Consider the following 22,015-nt stretch of genomic DNA (forward strand, 5'->3'; position numbering starts at 1 on the left):
ATCCATGTGTTTCCTTTAGGAACACACATACTTTATAAATACGTGCATTTTGGAACACTGTGTACCCACCTCCTCTTCCCCCTCCTCTTCATCCTCGGGGGCCACTATTGCATCCAACTTTATTTTTAAAAAAATAATGACTTGCTTTATATTTCTAAAGTCTGCAATCATGTCATTTAAGTAAATCCAAGCTTAGGTTTAAAATCATTCACGATAGCTCAAAAACTACTCTACTCCTATTATCTACGGAGATCAAAATTCTAGTCATACCCTGGCTTCCTTTATGGCTATCTGAGAAGAAAACACACAAATACTGCTTTAACATCAGCCAAAATGCTGATAAAAAAAAAAACAGTTGTGAAACCTAAATAAACCGCAAGCAAATTATCAACTATATAAATGACAAAACAACAATGCTGCATCACGCCCATTTCAATACAACAGGGTGAGTTCTCTTAATATGCTGAGAGAGACAACAGGCCGCTTGTGTACTCTGATGTCCCAGACAAATGAGGAGAGGACAAATGACTCTGCTTAGGGAAGGTCACCTTCCCCTGCTGCTCGCCTACCTGTTTGGCACCCATAGATTCAAACATCTTCTCAAGCTGAACACGCAACTGCTGGACATTATTCATCAAGACGCATGGCTGAGGACAAAGAAAAACACAGAGATTTATTAGAAAAGATGACATACAATGTAGTCAGAACATAAAATGTGTTTTAAATGCAAGCAATATTTGAATATAAACAGGGATGTAGGTAAAATAAAATAAAAGTAATTGTATTTTTTCTTATTAAATAGTTTTTTATTACTCAAAATATGTATAGATAATTCTAATATAGTTTAGGCAGGTGTGAAAAAATGCTGTAAACAAAGAATGCTTTCAGAAATATAAATAATATATATTTGTATATTTTTGTCAATTTACAAAATGCAAAGTGAGTGAACAAAAGAAAATTCTAAATCAAATCAATATTTGGTGTTTCTACTTTTGCCTTTAAACCAGCATCAATTCTTATTAGGTACACTTCAGAGACAAAGTCAGGGATTTTGTAGGACTATAGTCAAGTCAAGTCAAGTCAAGTCAAGTCAAGTCAAGTGGCTTTTATTGTCATTTCAACTACATATAGCTGTGCAGTACATAGTGAAATGAGACAACGTTTCTCCAGGACCTGGTGCTACATGGAGTCACACTTACAACACAATACAAAAGAACTCACATATTGAGCTAAGACAGTGCCTTAGCCACATAAAGTGCAAAGTGTGCAGACTAGTGCAAACAGCAGGGGAGTAGAGTGCAAACCCAGTGTGCAAACTAGTGCAAACAGTGCAAAGACATAATTAGAGCAAGAACACAAAATACAAACAACAATAAATATGAAGTGCACAACAATAAATATGACGTGCAAGAATGCTTATGGGACAGGAAGTCCATTCAGGTGTGGTTATTGAGGAGTCTGATGGCTTGTGGGAAGAAACTGTTCAGCAGTCTGGTTGTGAGGGCCCGAATGCTCCGGTACCTCTTTCCAGATGGCAAGAGGGTGAATAATGTGTGTGAGGGGTGTGTGGGGTCCTGTACTATATTGTGGGCTTTGCGGATGCAGCGTGTGGTGTAGATGTCCGTGATAGAGGGCAGAGAGACGCCAGTGATCTTTTCAGCTGTCTTCACTAACCTTTGGAGGGTCTTGCGATCCGATACGGTGCAATTCCCAAACCAGGCAGTGATGCAACTGCACAGGACGCTCTCAATGGTCCCCCTATAGAACATAGTCAGGATGGGTGGAGGGAGATGAGCTTTCCTCAGCCTCCTCAAGAAGTAGAGGCGCTGCTGGGCTTTCTTGGTGATGGAGCTGGTGTTGAGTGACCAGGTGAAGTTATCCGCCAGATGAACACCAAGGAATTTGGTGCTCTTGACGGTCTCCACCTTGGACCCGTCGATGGACAGCGGAGAATGGTCGCTCTTTGCTTGCTTGTCAACATTCAGAGATAAATTGTTGGCTCTACACCAAGTCGCTCTTGCTGATGAGACCCACCACGGTCGTGTCATCAGCGAACTTGATTATATGATTGGAGCTGTGCATCCCTGCACAGTCGTGAGTCAGCAAAGTGAACAGCAGTGGACTGAGCACACAGCCCTGACTGACTGAGGTCTGCCTGTCAGAAAGTCCAGGATCTAGTTGCAGAGAGAGGTGTTCAGGCCCAGCAGGCTTAGCTTCTCTATAAGTTGCTGAGGGATGATGGTGTTGAATGCTGAGCTGAAGTCAATGAACAGCATTCGGATGTAGTTTCCCTTTGAGCAGATGTGAGAGGGCGAGATGGAGGGTTGTGGTGATAGCATCGTCTGTAGAGCGGTTTGGACGATATGCAAACTGTAATGGGTCAAGTGAAGGTGGTAGCTGTGACTTGATGTGCCTCATGACAAGCCTCTCGAAGCATTTCGTCACAATTGGTGTGAGTGCGACGGGACGATAGTCATTGAGGCACGAAACCACAGACTTCTTAGGCACCGGGACAATTGTTGTTGTTTTGAGGCACGCTGGAATGACAGAGCTGCTCAGAGAGATATTGAAGATATCAGTGAAGACATCAGCTAGCTGCTCTGCACACTCCTTTAGTACTCTGCCTGGAATGTTGTCCGGTCCAGCAGACTTCCGTGGGCTAACTCTATAAAGAGTACGAGGTCATTGGTATGAGGGGTGGACTTCCTCACCATTGTTTTATTCTGTGCCTCAAAACGTGCGTAGAAGTCATTCAGCGCATCTGGTAGGGAGGCATCACTATCACAGACAGGTGGAGTTGTCTTGTAGTTGGTGACCGCTTGAATGCCCTGCCATATGCGCCGTGAGTCACTGCTGTTTTGGATGTGGCCAGGGATTCTTTTAGCATAAGCTGGCCAGGTTTTAATCTGTTTCAGAACTGGTTTAGAGCGTCTGATGAGTGGTCTGTATGCTGGAATCAACATAACAGTGGTCTGAGTAGCCGAGGTGGGGGCGGGGCTCCGTGCGATACGTGCCGGGAATGTTTGTGTAAACAAGATCCAGCGTGTTCGCTCCTCTCGTAGCAAAGTCCACATGCTGATGGAGTTTAGGGAGCACGGTTTTGAGATTTGCGTGATTGAAATCTCCGGCGATAATAAAAAGTCCATCGGGGTGAGCATTCTGCAGCTCGCTAATAGCTTTGTACAGCTCGCTCAGAGCCTTAGCATTAGCACTGGGTGGAATGTAAACTCCGATAGTGTAGACGGTGGTGAATTCCCGGGGTAGATAAAAGGGTCTGCATTTGACAACAATGAACTCCACTAGCGAGGAGCAATAGTTGGATATAAGCACAGAGTCCTTACACCATTCCATGTTGATATAAACACACACCCCACCACCGCGAGTCTTACTACTCAGTGCAGCATTTCTGTCGGCACGAAATGCGGTTAGCCCGGTTAGCTGAATGGTGGTGTCCGGAACTCTGTCGCTGAGCCATGTTTCCGTAAAGACAAAGACGCAGCAATCCCTATACTCACGCCGTGTAGCTCGGTGAAGTCGAATGTAGTCCATCTTATTGTCGAGTGAACAGACATTGGACAGAAAGATAGAGGGGAGTGTCGGCTGGCTAGGGTTAGCGGTTAGCCTAGTATGGACACCCGCCTGTTTACCGCGCCTCCGTTTTCTCGAACACCGCTTGCGGCGTCCTCTTCCCCGGCCTTCGGCATCAGGAGACACCGAGGACTGAGGGCCTGGTCTGCACAGCAAGCCAAGGTCCTGGAGTCCGCATGCAACGTCGTTGCTCAGTTTAGATATTGCGTGGTTTCTGAGCAGTTTCAGTGTCTGGTGGCCGTATGCGCGGACACAACTGTCGTTGGTGTCCATGCCCTACGAAATTTCGGCTTGAACAAACAAAAAACACCATTTTGGTTCCGGAGTGGCCGCTGCGTGCTACTGCCGCGCCGCCATCTTGGATCTTGGATAGTCAGGTGTATGCTCAACCAATTACACCAAACAAGTGCTAATAATCACAAAAGTCACACATAGGTTGAAACCCAGTCATGAACTGAAACAGAAACAGCTGTGTAGAGGCTTAAAACTGGGTGAGGAGACACATCAAGCTTAAAACCCTTTGAAATCGGAAGATGCCATCAGCTCAGAACTGACAGAAACCAGTGAGACCCATGTACACCCATCTACTGTCTGGAGAAGTCTGGGAAGAAGTGGTCTTCATGAAAGAGTTGTAGCCAAAAAGCCATACCTCCGAAGTGGGAATAAGGCCAAGCAACTCAAATATGCATGAAAACAGTGGAACTGGCATGCAGAAAAATGGCAGCAGGTGCTCTGGACTGATGATTCAAAATTTGAAGTATTTAGCTGTAGCAGAAAGCAGTTTGTTTGTGGAAGGGCAGGAGAGCGGTACAATACTGACTGTCTGTAAATGGTGGAGGATCCTTAAACGTTTAGGACTGCATTTCTTCAAATGGGGTTGGAGATTTGGTCAGGTTTAATGGTGTTCTCAAAGCTCAGAAATACAGGCAGATACTTATCAACCATGCAACACCATTAGCGAGGAGTATGATTGGCCCAAAATTTATTCTGCAGCAGGACAATGACCCTAAACATACAGCCACAGTCATTAAGAACTATCTTCAGCATAAAGAAGAACAAGAAGTACTAGAAGTGATGGCATAGCCCCCACACAGCCCTGATCTGAACATCATAGAGTGTGTCTGGGATTACATGAAGACACAAAAGAATGTGAGAAAGCCTACATCCACAGAAGATCTGTGGTTAGTTCTTCAAGATGTTTGGAACAACCTACCAGTCGAGTTCCTTCAAACTATGTGCAAGTGTACCTAGAAGAATTGCTGCTGTTTTTAAGGCAAAAGGGTGATCACACCAAATATTGATTTGATTTAGATTTGTCTTTTGTTCATTCACTGCATTTTGTTCATTTATGAAAATAAATGTTTAACCATTTTTGAAAGCATTCTTTGTTTACAGCATTTTCACACACACACACACACACACACACACACACACACACACACACACACACACACACACACACACACATATTATGTCTGTATATACTGTATTTACAAACATGTATACAGTGAAAGAGCAAAGACAAAGAGACATCTATTACCAGAAATGTCAGGGTTAACTACCAGGAGAATGACTTACAATCTTCTCCTTATCACAATAGGACGGGAAGCTCTTCTTCAAAATGGCACTGTACTGTAGCAAAACTTTGTCAATAGTCTGTGAAGACAAAGAAATAAGAACTGAGCTTAACATTTTTCAAAAGTTAAAATGTCTTGGTAATAGCATTACCAAGCAAACAAATGAAAAAGCAGGCTAACATTTCAGGAAATCTAGAAGAAACTCTCTGGGGCTCATCTTTACACTCAGAGCTATGTGTTTGCAAGCATAAAACTGCTGGACATCAGCCCAATGAGCTCTCCACATGTCCGATAAAGATTCTTGAGGGAGCTATGCATTTCTCTCAAAGAAGCTTGCAGACTTGGTCTGGGGACTGACTGAAGCTTAATGAAAAAGGGCTGCATTAAGCATTTTCATTTGATTACAATAGAATCTCATTCTTTCAGACAAATGTTTTTGCTTCACTAATATTCTTCATTTGCTCTACACTGAAATGCCCTTTGGTTAAAGTGGGCCCATTCTCTCAGAAATCGCAGATAATTCACGAAACAAGATAATACTCTGACAGCCGACATTTGTTCTGACGCGAATCTATTTGTAATCGGATTAGGAAGGACGCTAGTCCACCTTGGCAAACCGACGGCTGTAGAGGGCCATGACTTTGGGGTCAGGACACTCCAATTTCTTGATGATTTCAAAGCTCTGGTTGAGCTGGGTGAAGACGTCCACCACTGAACAGGAGAAGAGAGCATGCTCTGACGTCTGCTGGAACTGTAGATGACAGATGCATGTTATTTAAAATCCATTTCTTTTCAGTTGTGTGACAGGACATGTAAGGTCACCTTTTTATATAGCACAATTACTGGACAACATTCATGACAGGTTAGAGAATGATGCATTATATTACATACACACACACACACACACACACACACGCACACATCATAATAATCCAAGTAATTTACAATTCCAGTCCAATTAACATCCTGTGAAATGAAAAGCAGCATGTTTATAGGAAACATTATACAAAAATTGTAACAATTTTTTTTTTGGACTTGTAAACAGCTGTGCATATTTCTCTCCTGACTCTCTCCTGGCATTTCAGTCAGAAGCAACAGTTTGAAGTTGGCACCCATTCACTGCAGAGGATGCACTGGTGAGCAAGTTATGTAATGCTCTGTTCATATTAAGAAATCGATTAATTGCCATATTGGCCATATTGGCCTGATGGTGAATAAATTGTATGGTATTTTGTTTTTTTATTTGTTTTGTGAAGTATTTCATTAACAAGCAAGAAGAAACTATTTTGTTTTAACAGACAACCTAAAATGAACATAATTTCTCCTGAGGCTCTTGAAAATAGCAAAACTTTTAAACTGTTAAACAGTTCTGAGAAGCAAAATGACTATTTTGTGACACAAGAGCATCATAAAGGTCAAGAAACACTTCTGTGATGAGAATGTATGAAAGATAACAGGCTATTAGAGGTAAATTGCACTGAAAAACATCTTACTCCATCTTTTTTATCTCTCTCCAGGGCTCCATGCATGAACTCCATGGATACATCCTCGTTCTCATCCAGCCACTGCAGCACAAACTGCTGGAACCACCTGGAAAAGGCAAGACATAATGTGAACAAACATCAAAAATGCTTCAACTTCTGAATGTGTTTAATAGTTGAGAAGATGAAGAGCTCACTTACACGGGGTATTCGGGCACAACACCCTTGAAAGCTGACAGATCCTTCACATATTCATTATACAGCCATTTGACCTTGAAGTGCAGGTTCATGTAGTCTGCGCTCTTACACAGCCGGTGTTTTTCATGTTCTGTGGAATAAGAACACATGAAAATGAACAACAACAACTGGTGGCTTGCTAAAAAATAAAAAAAAATACATCCGATCATCTCCATCATATCCAATCAATGAACCAAATTGGTACTGACCTTCCATGGCATACTTCATATCTTGAGAGAACTGATTCCACATGACCTCCGCACTCAACTTTCCCACATTCAGCTCCTGAGGAAACCTGTAGAGAAACAGGAACAAAATGACACATGATGACAGGACAATAGAGTTGGATAGAGTGTGAGCAATCAGGTTTGTGTGCACTTACTGGTTTAGAACAGGTGTATAGGAGTTACGGTCCTCCTCAATGATGGACACTATTAGAGTAATGAGTTTGGGCCAGAAATCTAAATTCTTGATGCTTGGGCCCTGATCTTCCGGAATACACTCCTCCTTATGCTGAGCAAAAAGAAATGAGAGAAAAAATTAACATGGATCACTTGCTTTACTGACAGTAAAATAATCTCTTAATTATTACAAATTATCATTTGAATTACATATACATTCTAAAATGGTACATTTTAAAGGTGACGTATCATTTGATATTTAATGTGTAATATAAACAGTGCTTTATTAACTAAACCTTAAAATTGGGTTTTGTTAATTGTAATAAAGCTGAAGTAAAATAAGAGAAATATTACATGAAAAAATGAGAAATTATGCATTGTCAACTATCTGAAATAAAATAAGTAATTGCTAAAAAAACTAAAAAATATATATATATATAAAACTTATACTATGATTATAAATAAAAGTGACAAGAGCATGAGGAAATTCTGGAAATTACAATGGAAACTTAAAACTAAAAGCTATTTCAAAATATTTATATTTATTTACATAAATATTATACTTAATTGCTTTGGTTATAATATTAATAAATAATTTTACTAAATAGATTTTTTTCTGTTTTTTTGTTTTAACTCAAACAGCACATTTTAAAAATGCTGTGCCATTTGCGAAATACTAAAGATGATGAGACACAGTCAAACAAATCCATCTAGGCCATGTTCGAATAGAAACAAAATGGAAAATTGCACAGTAGAAAGTAAAGAGACATGGCCCCTTAAAATTGTGTGTTTAAGCATTCTCAACAGCCCAGCAGAATAAACACTGGCTCAACCAATGGTTTTAGTTTGGGGTGGGGCTGATTTTGCGATACTGTTTGGTGGAGATGATACACTTGAGCTTTAAATCTCGTGAGACAAATCATCAGAGTCACTAATATCAGGTTGTAAAGGAGCGACTGTCTAACCGTGTCTCCGATCTGAGGATATTGACGACTGTACAGCTCTTGACAGTTGTTAAAGATGTAGTCATACGTAGAGTTGAGGCAGGCTTTGACACAGTCTCGCACAACCTGACTGGCTCTTGGAGGACTCTGCAATTCTTGGACCTGAGTGAGACATTATTAAGGATGAATATGGATTGAGGATCAAAACTAATACAAAACTGTTTTTTTTTTCCTTGACCTTCATTCTGAAAAAGGTAATGCTGGTCAGGAGGTCCACTGTGGATTTTAGGTCCTGCAAACGCTCCTTACTGCTTGCAGGGAAGTTGTTCTGAGAAACAGAAAAGTCACTGAGAATTACCCATGTAAGATCTAAAAAAAAGTCTATGCCAAAAAATACTTACTCGATACATTGAGAGGTCAATACGCAGGGAATTGTGCAGCTGATCCAACAGCTTCACAAACCTTTCTTTCTACAAGATGAGAAAAATTAAGCAAGATTTTCAACAATCCAGGACATTGACTAGAAATATTTAGCTAATGTATCTGGACACAATGGCAAAAGACCTATGGACAACTATTAAGATACATTATGGTTCTTTTTACAGATAGATAATATGAATCAAAATGCAATTTTTGTTGTCATAAAGACTGAAAAACATGAGCTTGAGTAAATAATGATTTTGAGTCAACTAGTATCATCTCATACATCATGTCATTAACTCATTTTTCAAACAACTGACACTGTTGTCTTGACACAATAATTACAGCTTGCAAATGTCCTTATACGAGATGCCTTTTCTGTTCTTTTTTTCCATAACTTAATCTTCATTACTTGATCGGGAGTTCTGAATATTAAAATAATTTTCAATGATTTTAGTTCCATGACAGGATTTGGTTAAAAAATAAAATTCAGAATAACCTAAATATGTATGTGTTCTTTAGAGTCTGCATGTAATGTGATAGTTGAACATACCCCAAAGTTGGATGCAGCAAATCTGTCGCTAGCAGAGACATTGGTGGATGCAGTGGTGTGGGCGTAGTAGGCGTTAATGTTGGCCAGCAGGGTGCTCATCACAGCAGGGACCCCGGGACACATATACTTAGATGAGAGACATGCAAAGTGCCTGTATGCACAAAGACGAGGAAGATGCAGAGGAAAAAAATATATACATCCAAAATGGTAAGCAAGGCAAGAGAAATGTTAATTAAATAAACCATTAAAACTGTTAAGTGTAATTAAAATGCAACTAAATTACAAATTTATTAAATGCAATCAATCAATAATATTTATGTACAGCATTCCAAACTGATAAGCAGTCACTGATAAGCAGTTATTTTTGTATCACCAATATTATGTTGATAATATAGTTATAGTTTTCGCTAATATTTTTAATTTAATTTTAAATGTAAAATTTTCAGTAATTGTCTGTTTCTGTCATTTTTATTAGGTCTTCTTTTTTTCCTAAACAATATATTTATAAATATTAAATATTACATAGTCTTATATAGTTCTTATTGTGTTTTAGTTTTGGCATATTTATTTTTAGATATTTTAGTACTTCAATACACTAACTGCCTTGAAAACTAGTTCCAGTTTTTTTTTTGTTTGTTTTTTTTCAAATTTACTTTAAGTTATTTTTATGGTTTTAGCAACAGTTTTTAGTAAACACAACAAAAAAGTCAACCTCTATACTTTTCAATGGCTAGTGGGGGCGCCTAGTTAAATCAATTGGCTGGCAAGATGTATCTGTCATTACTCCAACTGGCCTTGTGGCTCATTCGGTGTGAGATATGGTGGACTGCATGTGCTTTATTTGAGTGATGTGCTCCGTTAATGAGCATCTCCTTACACTCCACACATTCAGTAAATTGAATGAGCTCACAAACTATTGACGGTCTCAAGTTTATATGTAAAAAGCACACATTAAATCTGTTCATCATATCAAGCAATCATATCTCTCCACACAACTTAGATTTAAGGAATATATCACCTAAAAATTATTAACTGACATCAGTGGTTTAACCATAATTTTATGAAACTATGAGAATAATATTAAATGACTTTATTCAACAATTCATCTCCTCCATGTCACTCAAGAGCTACTTTGGAAAGTATCACATATATGAACAACGTATGCTGTTCTGTGTCAGCAGCATAGTACTTAGATACACAGTTTATGTTTTTTACACTTCGATATGAATATAAAAAAACATATCCAAGTGCATATGTTGCATACATTGTTTACATATGCACTCTCCAAAATGCTGCTTTAGGGTGACACAAAGGAGACAAATTGTTGAATAAAGTCATTCATTCTGTTTTCTTTGTGCACAAAATGTGTTCTCGTAGCTACATAAAGTTACGGTTAAGCCACTGATGTCACAAGGATTATTTTACTGATATCCTTGATATGTTTCTGGACCTTGATAGCGTAAGGATCCTTGCTGTCAGAGAGCTCACAGAATTCAGCAAAATTACCTTAATATGTGTTATGAAGACAAATAGAGGTCTCACAAATTTGGAACACCATGAGGTTAAGTATTATTGAAAGAATTTTTGGATGAACTATCCCTTTAAACTGCTGAATACATTAAGATTCATTTTATGATGCTTTTATGCACTTTTTGGTTAGTTAACTGAACTTTTATTAAAGGGACATACTCCTATCATGTTTCATACATTTTCTTCATTTGATTTTCAAAGAAAACTTATGGGCAATGGCTCTCTACAATAAAGTCTGTCTGAGGGGCACCTAGTTAAATCACTGCTGATTGACTGGCTATATAGATATGTAATCATTAGATATCTATCATTAAGATGTTTTTTCTTTAAACACTTACATTTGGCCAAAACATTTATCCACGATCCATAATAATAGAGACATTAATCAATAGACCCGAGTGGTGTTACTTGTGGATTATTATAACACTTTTATCAGCTGTTTAAACTCTCATTCTGATGGCACCCATTCACTGCAGAGAATGCAAATGTTGTAATGTTGCAAACTGTAATGATTTATAATGGTTAAAGATCTTGTGTTTAGATGACAAAGATGAAATCAGAAAAAAAAAAAATGGTAAGAATGCAGCAAAGAAAAAAAAACAGACAAAAATAAGATATTTGAAAACAACTGACGGTAGTATGGAGGGTTAGACTAATACATACGTCATGGCCTGGTAGATGGATTCAATTCCATAGCGCATTGCAAATTCATCCACTATCTCCTGTGGTACATCGTCAAAGTACACCTTCCAGGCATCATCGCCACGAGCTTCTGGGATTTTCACAACACCCTGACCAAGGACATCTGTGATGTGGTGGAAGAGGTTCTACAAGAAAGAACAGAGGCTAAGTATTAGTGACTAAAAGACCAACATTCACTGAATGACAATGAGAGATCTGCACACGGTTCATGCAGACAGACAGTCTACGTATTGTTCACCTCATGTAGACAGGTGTACTGGACATGGTAGGGGGCCACTTTTTCTTCACCCTTTATTTCCACACTGATCTGAAGACGGATTGCACCAGAAACAGCAGACTTGTCTGTTCTTTTCTCTGTGGGGGTGAGATATGTAGAATAATTACTATATGTGCAGACATATTTAACCCAAGGGAACAGTGCAGTAAAAATAACTGCTCAGGGTTAGATAGGATCAGAACGTGTTTCTTTGCGTGTTTACCTGATATTTTCAAGTATAATAAAATATAAAGAATAGGTTAGCCATTCACATTGACTATATTGAGAACTACAAATTTGGATTTAGTTATGTTCATTCATGTACATTTCATTTCTACATAACATTAATGGAAGGAAGTAGTTAACAGAACAACTTTTTAAATACAATTAGTTCTAACTAAATTTGAATAATCTTAATTTAAGTGTAAATAAAGCAACAAGTCAAAAGGAAGCTCTGTGCTACAAATGTTTTTTCGACCACGTTCTTGGGTTTGATTTTATATAGCTGCATTAACAACAAAATTATAAAAAATGTTTATAAGTAATATATTATCTATTATCCTAACTGTAAAATAATTGAAGTTAGTGCCAGTGTTAGTTTAGTAAAAATAGTAAAATTCTTTCATTTGTAAAAATATGTAACATTTTTGTTTAAGGTCCAATGTATTATTTGCTTTTGTTCTATTGATTTTTTTTATTTTATTTTAGCAATTGAACTTATTTTAATTCAGTAAGCCGCTATTTCATTTGCATTTCAAAAAAAAAAATTTTTAAGATTTTTTTTTTGTATTTTTTAATGTGATAGGACAGTATATAAGACAGGAAGCAAAGTGGGAGAGAGAAGGGAAATGTGATCGTGGAAGGTTCACGAGTTGGGATTAGAACTCAGGATGTCCAAAGTGCAACTGCATTATATGTTGGCATGCTGCCAATGAAGCTTTTGGTGCCAACCTAATTCCTTTTAATTAATTTAATTAATTAATTTTCATCTAATATTTCTTTAATTTTTGCTCATTTCAATTACCAAAAATAATTTTAGTTAACAGTAACAACACTATAATCAAACAATTTAGTACATAAATACAAATCACAGGGTTTGTACAATTTACAATCAGAATGTTTATTATTTTTAATGTTTGATATTCAGCTTATCTCTTTCCAAACCAAAAAATCATTAAGAGGTTTTTTGTTTTTTTTGTTTTTTTAATAGAAACACTGGGTTCTTCTTTCCCTAACCATTTCCCCTGACAGGCAAATTATTGGGATAATTTATATGTGTCGGCTAAGTGGTGAATTTCCGACCGGAGTGGGCTACATAATAATCAAGGAGGATATCTGCTTCGCAGGAGGGATGGATAGAGAGAGAGAGAGCGAGAGAGAGAGAGAGGGAGGGAGAGGAGGATGATGATGATAATGATGATGATGATGATACAGAGTGAGAAACAGACAAGAGGACATGAAGCTGAATTACTACTATTGAGAATAATTGTTACAGCAGATGTGGTGACCAAAGATTCAGAGGAAAAACAATTAGAACAGTATAATGGACTGTACAAATGAGGACTTTAGAAATGAAAGAATAAAAGGCTAGATTACATCAGAATAATAATGAAACGTGCAAAAAAGCAAGAGTGAAAGATAGAAACAGAATTTGGAACAGTGGATTTCATGGTTGGGACATCCTGGAGGCCTCTGGGCCGCTGCACAATGGGGTAATTGGGCGAGAAGGGATGTGCTGTCAGGTTGGGAGACATGAGTAATGGAGTATACACACAAATCTTAGAGGCAAGGGCCACGTCTCACTTAGAGAGGGGTGGTCTACACCATTCATCATTATGAGCAAGTCACACAATTCAGTATAGTGGTGTTTCTTGTACTATAAACAACTAAAATACATTTGCATGATGTCAGGAGACCGTCAAACAGGACACTAATACTAACTACGAAAACTGACATTATAAAGGAATAGAGCAGTGTGAACATTTCTCAAAATTTCTCTAGAAGAAAGAAACAGAACATTGAGGATGAGTAGATTTGGGGGGTTTACAAGTCAATGTCAACATTTTGTGCTCTGTAAGCGCCTTGGGTTTAATATTTTAGCAACAAATAACCTTTCCTTTTATAGAGAAGTCAAAGCATGGCAGAGAGGTTTTCCACAAAGGACCAAAAACATTAAAAAGAGGCATCCAGCCACAATGACAGCACGCAGTGTCATCTGAGGAGAAATTTTGCTCCACTGACCACTTTATTCCAACATTTTGAATCTAATAGCCAACATTTAAATGACTGAAACAATGTCAATTGTTGGCACAGTGTGAAACAAATGGTTCAAGTAACGTTCATACATATATTGTACTTTCCATTATTGCAAAGAAATCAGGCCAAGGTGCTGCCTGGACATAAAAGCTCAAAATAAATATACAAATAAGTAAAAACAATAAATAAATAAATAAATAAATAACACATACAAAGCGCTAGTTGAGGGCTTACCAAGGTTGTACCACACGTCCATTTCTCCACTCAGTGTGCGAACCTCAATGATGCTTTGGCCCAGGAAGTCATCAGACTCCCTTTTCAAGCGCTGCTTCACTCGTGACTTTATGTCATCATCTTCATCCCAAACACGAACTTTGATGCGATCAGAGGAGTTGTGGCACTCACTGGAAGACAAAAAAAATATCTTCAGAATCTGTGTTGAAGTTTCTCATCTGCGTCTCATTTTGAAGGATGCACCCTCCTGAGGTGGCATTCATTACTTTTTGTTTTCTTTGGGCACAAAAAGTATTCTTGTTGCTTTATAAAATTAACATTGAAATACTTGCCATATTTAATTATGTCTTTCTGGTCATTGGACATGTGATCACAGTTGCTATCTGTGCAGAGTTAGAAATCACTCCAATTTCATTGAAAATATCTTCATATCTTCAAGTTTTGTGGGTTTGGAATGACGTAAGGGTGAGTAATTAATAACATTTTCATTAATTTTCATTTTTGGGTGAACAATCCCTTTAAGATACAATTGGATTGAATAATATTAAAAACAGTCCGGTGGCTTAATCACAGCCTGTTCACTCAGACAAGTTTACTCCACTAATGAAAATAGACTGGATCAAAAACTGGGTGACACACATTCTGAGTAAGTGAGCGCAGGACAACAAAGGAAGTTACACTTCAAATCAAAGAGGTTGTTTGAATTATACTTACAAATGAAACTTTTCCTCCCAGACAGGATTGAGGTTGCCGTAGATCGTCTTGGTTCTCTTTTTGGTTTTACCCACCTGGACAGTCACGTAGGGGTCACTGGAGCCGGTCTTATCTTTAGCCTGCAGTCCTTGAGCACAGACAACTATAAGAGAGAAAGTTTAGAAGACATTAAGTCATCGAGGCATCATTCAGAACAGAATTTTAGAATCACTTTTCAATGGCTGCATTTAAATGATAAGTTTTTGAACCTGTGATAGTGATCTTGGCTGACCACTTAGAAGTTCCATCCAGGACGCTCTGCTTGATGGTCTTCATCTGCTGAGCATGGATAGCCTTGCTGACCACAAATACATCTCGGATGACCTCAAAGATCTCAGGCTTGTTTCTCTCACGGATCTTCATGCGATCCTTCATGGCCATAATGATGTTCTGAGTGCGGTCCTCGGCACCATGTTTGGAGCTCTTTTCAGCCGCGCCTGAATTAAAAAGGGTTAATGATGGTTAATCCAGCCTCCAAAATATAGTTATTTGGACAAGGAAGATGTCACTGAAGGAAGTCCATTTGGGTAAATGGGTTCAACAGGGCAGATGTCTAATATAATTTAGGTTTAGACATACTTACGCTGTAGGCAATCTGCATTCAGCAGCTCCTGACACTTCTCGTGACATTTGACCCCGCACTCTGTGCAGCGCATGCCCTGACGTGCAATACCCCATAGAAGCCCCTCACACTCATAACAGTAGGTGGGTGTTGTGGCCGTCCATATCTCAAAGTTGTGAGGTGTTGTACAAGAAATGGGGTAGATTAAAGCTTGCAGTGTTTTCTTATATACATGGTTCTTCTGTAGAAGTGAAAGAAGTGAAAAGTGAATCAAATATTTACTTAAAAAATACTGATTTAATATAGTCAGAAACAGAAAAAAAAAATTTAACTAACCAGTTCCTCATCTTTTATGGAGGAGCGTGAGGCCATCGCAGATGCAATGCCAGCCTTCCTGGCTTGGACCAGAGACTATCATACAAATAATAAATGTTAGAACAGTGCAAACCAACAGAAAATCTCTTAAAACACCCCTGGTGAAAGAGATGCCAGAAACCAAGTGGAATCCAGATGTAAAAAATAAACATCTAAGCCAAAGAGCAAAAACCCAGAGCTTCAAAACTAGGGATGGCGACTATGGAAGTCCCAGAAATCAAAAGGAAACCAATGTCTGTGCAGTTAGGGGATGAGGGGTTAATAAAGAAACCATACCATTACTCATAAGCCTAGATATGAACAGAATCATGTAAAACACCCTGTTAAATAGAATCAAACAACCCTCTATAAAACAGCCCTTTGAAAGTAATGGCACAAACATGTTGGAGGAAAAGAAAAACTAATAAAAAGTAAACAACTGGAAAGAACCAATTTTTGCTAGATTGCTTATATAGTATATCAAGTAAGGTTGAAATGGTTTGCAAATACTTTGACTGAATAATAATTATTTTATCATAATATCATAATCATACATGTATTTATGTTATTAGCAGAAGTAATTTAACCATTTTACTGCAACAGCCTACGTTTGCAATGTCTTGCTTTTTAGCTGTGCATTTGCAAACTATTACAGCAATACTGATCCTGTGGATGCAGTATTATCTTGATATACACAAAAAAGGTAGGTTCAGTCATATGGGTTATACTCAAAACTTACCATAGCCTGACCATGCAGAGTGAATGCATTCAAAAGAGTTGTAGAAGTTTAATTTTATGTTTTTCATGGGGAGGAGAGAGATCAGAGAATTGATTTTATTTCACTTCATATCTTTTGGAGTCAGAATTTAAAGTTAGAATGGTTGTCATTTATTTCTTCTGAAACGTTTTTGTCTGCAAATATTGACTTAATATTGCCTAATGTTATAAGTTTGAACAAGTAATATTTTTTGAACAGATGGCGTTCCTTTTGGCAAACAAAACATTGGTTTACAATTAAAATAAAAATGTATGTAGCTTTTGCTAATTTTAATGCAAGGTGAGCCCACATGGAAAGAGTACTTACCACATCGCTAACCAGAGGAATAGCTTTTTTCTTACGAAGGTCTGGCATACTGTCAATCCCAAATATTCCACTCCCATTTCTGTGGATATCAACACTTTGTATAGGAGAATTTTCCATGCTTAATAATTAATACATAGACAATGAATATGTAAATAAAATGCCACTAACTTATAAATAATTCTATATTTCCATAACCATAAAAAGAAAAAAAGTGAAATTCAGCAATGCAATTATCAACTACCAATAATGTTTAAACAAAAAAGCTTACCCAGCTTTGATCCAAGCATGTCTTGAATTATCTCCATTTTCTTTTCCCTATGGCATTAGAAACAGTTTAGATTAATCAGTGTATACATGGGAAGCAATTCAACTTGAACAACACCTAAAATAAATGCAGAGGACACAGGATTGGTTGAGGTTCATCAAAACGTCTGAGAAAGCAATTGTATTGAAGATGAAGTCCTCATGATGAAAATACTTAATCTGATCGAAATGACTTACATGCAACTCATAAGATCAGAGCAAAATCAATGAAAGGGGGAAAATGGAAAATCAACTTTTGAAAGTACAGACACACTCTGTAATGCACAAAAAAAAAAAAAAAAAACTTTCAGAATAAGTACTGCATATGAACACACTCCAAAAAACAAAGGTTACTTAATGACAGAACTGACAGAAATGAGTGAAACCTTGACAAACGTTTAGCAAACTGTGCCAGTGTTTTCCATCTGAGGTGAACCATTTTTTTTTAATGGCATGAGCATTCTTCCTCAGATAAATGGAACTACAGCTGGATAGCTGGAGTTCCCCAAGGGCATGCGGTATGTTTCAACTGCTTTTAAAAGCAACAATGTAACAAGACGAAGACCAGCATTTCAAATTATTAATAATTTAAAAAGATGGCAAATCACATTAAAACAAAACAGAAGCAAACAACACATGTAACCATTAAAAGACAAAACATTCAGTGTTAAAGTCAGTAGTTTTTTGTATTTGGCAAACTCAAGTCATGGACAGCCATGTACATGTATCATACGCTCCAAAAATAATGCATTCAAATTTAACTTTGGATGACAAGCAAAGAAAAACTTGCATTAAATGGAAAAATAAAATAGCGACTGAGAATTGACCAAAACATAAATCACGACCTGGTCATCTTCCCTGCTTCCCTCTGAAAGACAGAGCAGGACAATAAAGAAAAAAAGAAAAGAACAACAATTGATAAACAGTATTAAAATAAGCAAAAATTGACAGAAGCAGGAACATTTTGTTCAATTTAATTACATGTATAACTAACCAAAAACAAACACTTTTTGTACCTTGTTTAAATTCCTCCTCAGAGAAAGTGTTCTTTGAGGCATTGGCAATCCTGGACAATCTATGTCGATGTCTCTTCTCTTTGAGCACACGTTGAATATTGGCAAGGCACTTCTGGTGGTGAGGGTCTTCAAGGGAAGGTTCATTGTCAAGACTATGCTCCGCCTGTTTTCCATTAACATCTGTCTCCAGTGTTCCTAAACTGGTGCCCTCTGGACTTATGTTAATATTACCTGAGCCAAATGCCATTTGTTGAGCACAAAAATCAACATTCCCTGAACTCAAATCCAACTGTTTTGAGCTAAGCTCTGGAGTACACTGCAGTTTCTGATCTGATAGAGGTTCCTCTACATTATCGAAGTGGTCCAATGCATAGTGTTCATTTGGAGTATGTGAAGGGGAAATCGTACTTGGAGTCGATAGTAGAGGATCAAAGGCTTGAGAATTACGTTGCCGGTTTAGTAATTCCTGGAAGTCTTTACCATGGAATGAATCTTCAATGCCTTTTTGAGGAGACACACTGAGATCTAAAATTGCACCTTCAGAAGGTTCAACAATGTCCACGTTTGATTCACTGAATGTGGTGCTATCCTCCTCAAGGTCATTGGATTTGCATGGACTTGGGACTGCAGACTTAGTGTCCTCATCTAGACACTGATATTCAGGTGTGTCAAGCTTGGTCAAGGCTCCCCTTAAAGCGGAGTGGAAAGTTAGCATGGCTTTACTTATCTTTACAACATCATATCCTAGATTAGATGGCTGTGAATCTTCAGTGTCTGTATTTTCAGAGTAATCTGGGTCATACATATCTGTGCAAGCCCCTTCTGACCAGCCTTTCTCTGAATCCACATCACAGAGGCAATGCTCACAAGAAGAGAGTAGATTTGGGCAACCGTCATCATAGTCTGTCATTCCAACTGTTGAACAACTAAGGCTTCGAGAAGGCCCACTACAGGATTCATCAGCATATGCATCCATGGTGTGGTATCCAGAACTCCGTGAGTACATGCAATTTGATGTACAGTCGCAGCCAATGTCACTGATAGTTTGATTCTTAGGATGCCTCCAATCTACAACACTGGATGAGCTGGATGGGGAACCATGGTTTCCAAACAGTAGGGATAGGTGTTCAGAGCTGCTATGTGATGAATGACTTGTCTCACCTCCATTGTACCTGTACCATGTATCTGGGTGTTCAACAGTTTCCAATTCGTCTGCACTGTTCTGGCAGGAGCAGTAATCCTCCTCACTCCATCCAGTGTCTCCACTCCATCCTCCTCTTCTACTCGCGCTCAACTGCATTTCTGAACATGTCCAACCACTGTTTGCTTGGGCTGCCTCTCTAGAATAATAACTTCCTTCTTGATCTCGACTGTTAGAACTGTGACCTGAGCATAAGGAACTAGTGCTTGTAAACTCTTGCCCATAAAGATGACAATAGCTTGACTTCTTAAACCTGGAACAGTGTGCATCCAAGTTGTCAGAAGTTTTGGGATTGTGTAACTTAGTTCTTCTGGGTACATCTTTATAATCTGTTTCCTCATCCCACCCTGACACATTCGCTGTAGCCGATAGAGGTCTACTTTTATTCTTCTCCAGTTTTCTATGCTTTACTACCGGGCTACTATTTCTGCTTTGTAAGAGAGGAACAGCATTCTGCCTACCTGGACTTCTTTGATAAGCCACAACTCTTCGAGGCGATGGATTCCCTATAGCACCAACTGAATACAGCTCCTCAATTTCCAACAGTACAGCATCTACGCAGCAAGACACCTCATCTACTGAGCCACTTACAGACGTCAGGTATTGACGCAAATCTGATATCTCTTCTTGGATTTTATTAATCCCCTGCAGCTCCTTCAAAATATGCTCCACTATGGTGCTTGACCCTACTTCTCTTTTTTTGTCATTGTCTGTACTTCGGCTTGGTTTATTATCCATGGCACCTCTTCCATCTACACACTCACTCTCTTCTGCTTGATCTTTGGGCTCTAATTTGTTAATTCCCAGGATGGATGGAATAGTGATACTGCCATCACTATTACGCCTCCCCTGCCTAATAACAGCACTCTTAGAGGTTTTAGTTTGACTTTCAAAACTACGCTGAGTTGAAAGAGTACACTCTTGAGTAGAGGGATCTCTCTTAATGCCACAGATGAACATATCATCCTCTATCTCCACGGGAGAGTGCTGGGAGTCATAGGCAGTGTATTCCCCTGATCCCTGGAGGAATTTCTGGATCTTCTTGCGTATGCTCCGACTGACCTTGGGACTCTGGGTCCTCTTTTTGCCAAGTTCTCTTTTCTTGGACATTCTTTGCTGAATTTCACCTGACCCATTTGTTTCATCTTGCTCTTTGGAATGACTCCGAGATAACATCCCTCAGAATGGGGGTGCCTCAGATGCTGACCAGAACCTTGAAGCTCTGGTGCATGCGATTACAGAGCTGTTGCATTTCACCTACAGTACACGAGGAAGTAAAATCCCACATTACAGAGAGAGTACAGTAAAGTTGATTATAGACAGTTTTCACTGTGTTTATAAGGATGTAAAAGGCACAGTATGGTCACAGTATACTAATGAACCTAGTCATTAAGATAACTGTTGTAATGAGCACTGTTCAAGAGAGAACACTAAAAAACATGGGTTCCAAAAACAGCTCAAGAGTCAAGTTATACATGCTTAATCAAATCACAAGATTATATGCAAACTTAAATAGCATTTTTTGTTTGTTAAAGCATACAGTTGTAGAAATGATTCAGGTCCACACATTGCCAAACTGATGGGGCATATTCCACACAGAACCCAACATATTATCTTCTTGCCAGTCTGCTCTTCGAACAGTAACTGTTACAGCATGGGGAGGGTGACAGCCCAGCTGTATTCACTGTGCATCATGATTGTTAAGCAGAACCTGCTGGGTCTAATAGCAGCTTCACCCCATTTCCTGCCTGTCAGGACAAAATGTTAGCTAGTCTCGTCTGTACACGTAGGTTTTTCACTTTCACCTTTTCATTTATTTAGACTTTCTTTTACCATATTCAATTATTTTAAACAAATAAAAGAACTACACTAAAATAAAAGTTTGAAAAATCAATTATTATTGATTGTCAGCTAGGTACTGAAGTACTAATAACAAACGTTAGGACGTGATTATAGCCCTCATTCACTCATTTCTTTTTTTTATATATTATATAAACAAAGTTCTGAGATCCTTTATATCCAATTATAATGCAACGTTGTAAATACACTGTAATATGTGCTAGCAATAAGACAGTTATTGAAATTCAGATAACGTCCTCCGTGTTATTCTCCAAAAGCATTTAATGGCCAACATGATCTTTGCTGTGACTTCAACATTGAGCGTTTAGGTTGGCGGCTTTCAAGGGCACATTTTGGCTAGCTGCCACGTGTCTCCAATGAGTAAAATGAATGTCAGGGACAGCACATTTTATGATGCATATTTAATGTAACATTTAATACAGGAAATGACACACTCTCAAATGGAACACTTTCATATTCATTTTAATTACTTTAAGTTAAAATAGTTTAAGTTACAATTCTACAGAATCAGTGTGCTCTACTTTTGCAATTAATCAAAATTAAATTAAAATATTCCCTTTACAATAAAGGTATACATTAAATACTCTGAATTTCATAAGTCACATTTAAATATTCCCATTATAGATTTTATCTCTGTTAAACGTCACCCAAACGGTTGAATTTTGTGTTCACGATAAGAGCACAGTTGACAGAAACCAATAAT

The 22,015-nt window shown here is 38.3% G+C and overlaps 2 protein-coding genes across 8 annotated transcripts in view; both read right to left on the reverse strand.

The window, feature by feature from the left end:
• Positions 1 to 22,015, reverse strand: part of cadm2a (cell adhesion molecule 2a) — a 1,030,129-nt gene that overhangs the window by 328,884 nt on the left and 679,230 nt on the right. The gene's annotated exons all lie outside the window — the stretch shown is intronic.
• The window catches only part of unc13bb (unc-13 homolog Bb (C. elegans)), a 77,511-nt gene that overhangs the window by 12,356 nt on the left and 43,140 nt on the right, over positions 1 to 22,015 (reverse strand). For 2 of the 5 annotated variants that reach the window (XM_043250614.1, XM_043250616.1), the window contains exons 2-24: positions 18,252 to 20,709; positions 18,081 to 18,103; positions 17,201 to 17,247; positions 16,933 to 17,011; positions 16,588 to 16,593; positions 15,831 to 15,905; positions 15,516 to 15,735; positions 15,142 to 15,369; positions 14,894 to 15,035; positions 14,180 to 14,349; positions 11,672 to 11,787; positions 11,395 to 11,558; positions 9,202 to 9,352; positions 8,630 to 8,698; positions 8,467 to 8,556; positions 8,250 to 8,390; positions 7,266 to 7,396; positions 7,093 to 7,178; positions 6,848 to 6,974; positions 6,659 to 6,755; positions 5,773 to 5,916; positions 5,167 to 5,244; positions 570 to 647 (exon numbers count right to left, since the gene is read on the reverse strand). In XM_043250614.1, the coding sequence (XP_043106549.1) occupies positions 570 to 647; positions 5,167 to 5,244; positions 5,773 to 5,916; positions 6,659 to 6,755; positions 6,848 to 6,974; positions 7,093 to 7,178; positions 7,266 to 7,396; positions 8,250 to 8,390; positions 8,467 to 8,556; positions 8,630 to 8,698; positions 9,202 to 9,352; positions 11,395 to 11,558; positions 11,672 to 11,787; positions 14,180 to 14,349; positions 14,894 to 15,035; positions 15,142 to 15,369; positions 15,516 to 15,735; positions 15,831 to 15,905; positions 16,588 to 16,593; positions 16,933 to 17,011; positions 17,201 to 17,247; positions 18,081 to 18,103; positions 18,252 to 20,628 (4,839 nt within the window). In that variant the 5' untranslated portion in view covers positions 20,629 to 20,709. The remainder of the gene's footprint in view (positions 1 to 569; positions 648 to 5,166; positions 5,245 to 5,772; positions 5,917 to 6,658; positions 6,756 to 6,847; positions 6,975 to 7,092; positions 7,179 to 7,265; positions 7,397 to 8,249; positions 8,391 to 8,466; positions 8,557 to 8,629; positions 8,699 to 9,201; positions 9,353 to 11,394; positions 11,559 to 11,671; positions 11,788 to 14,179; positions 14,350 to 14,893; positions 15,036 to 15,141; positions 15,370 to 15,515; positions 15,736 to 15,830; positions 15,906 to 16,587; positions 16,594 to 16,932; positions 17,012 to 17,200; positions 17,248 to 18,080; positions 18,104 to 18,251; positions 20,710 to 22,015) is intronic. The other 3 variants (XM_043250615.1, XM_043250617.1, XM_043250618.1) reach the window with 2 other exon arrangements.

The sequence above is a fragment of the Puntigrus tetrazona genome, chromosome 10, assembly GCF_018831695.1.
Source record: "Puntigrus tetrazona isolate hp1 chromosome 10, ASM1883169v1, whole genome shotgun sequence".
Taxonomy (NCBI): Eukaryota; Metazoa; Chordata; class Actinopteri; order Cypriniformes; family Cyprinidae; genus Puntigrus; species Puntigrus tetrazona.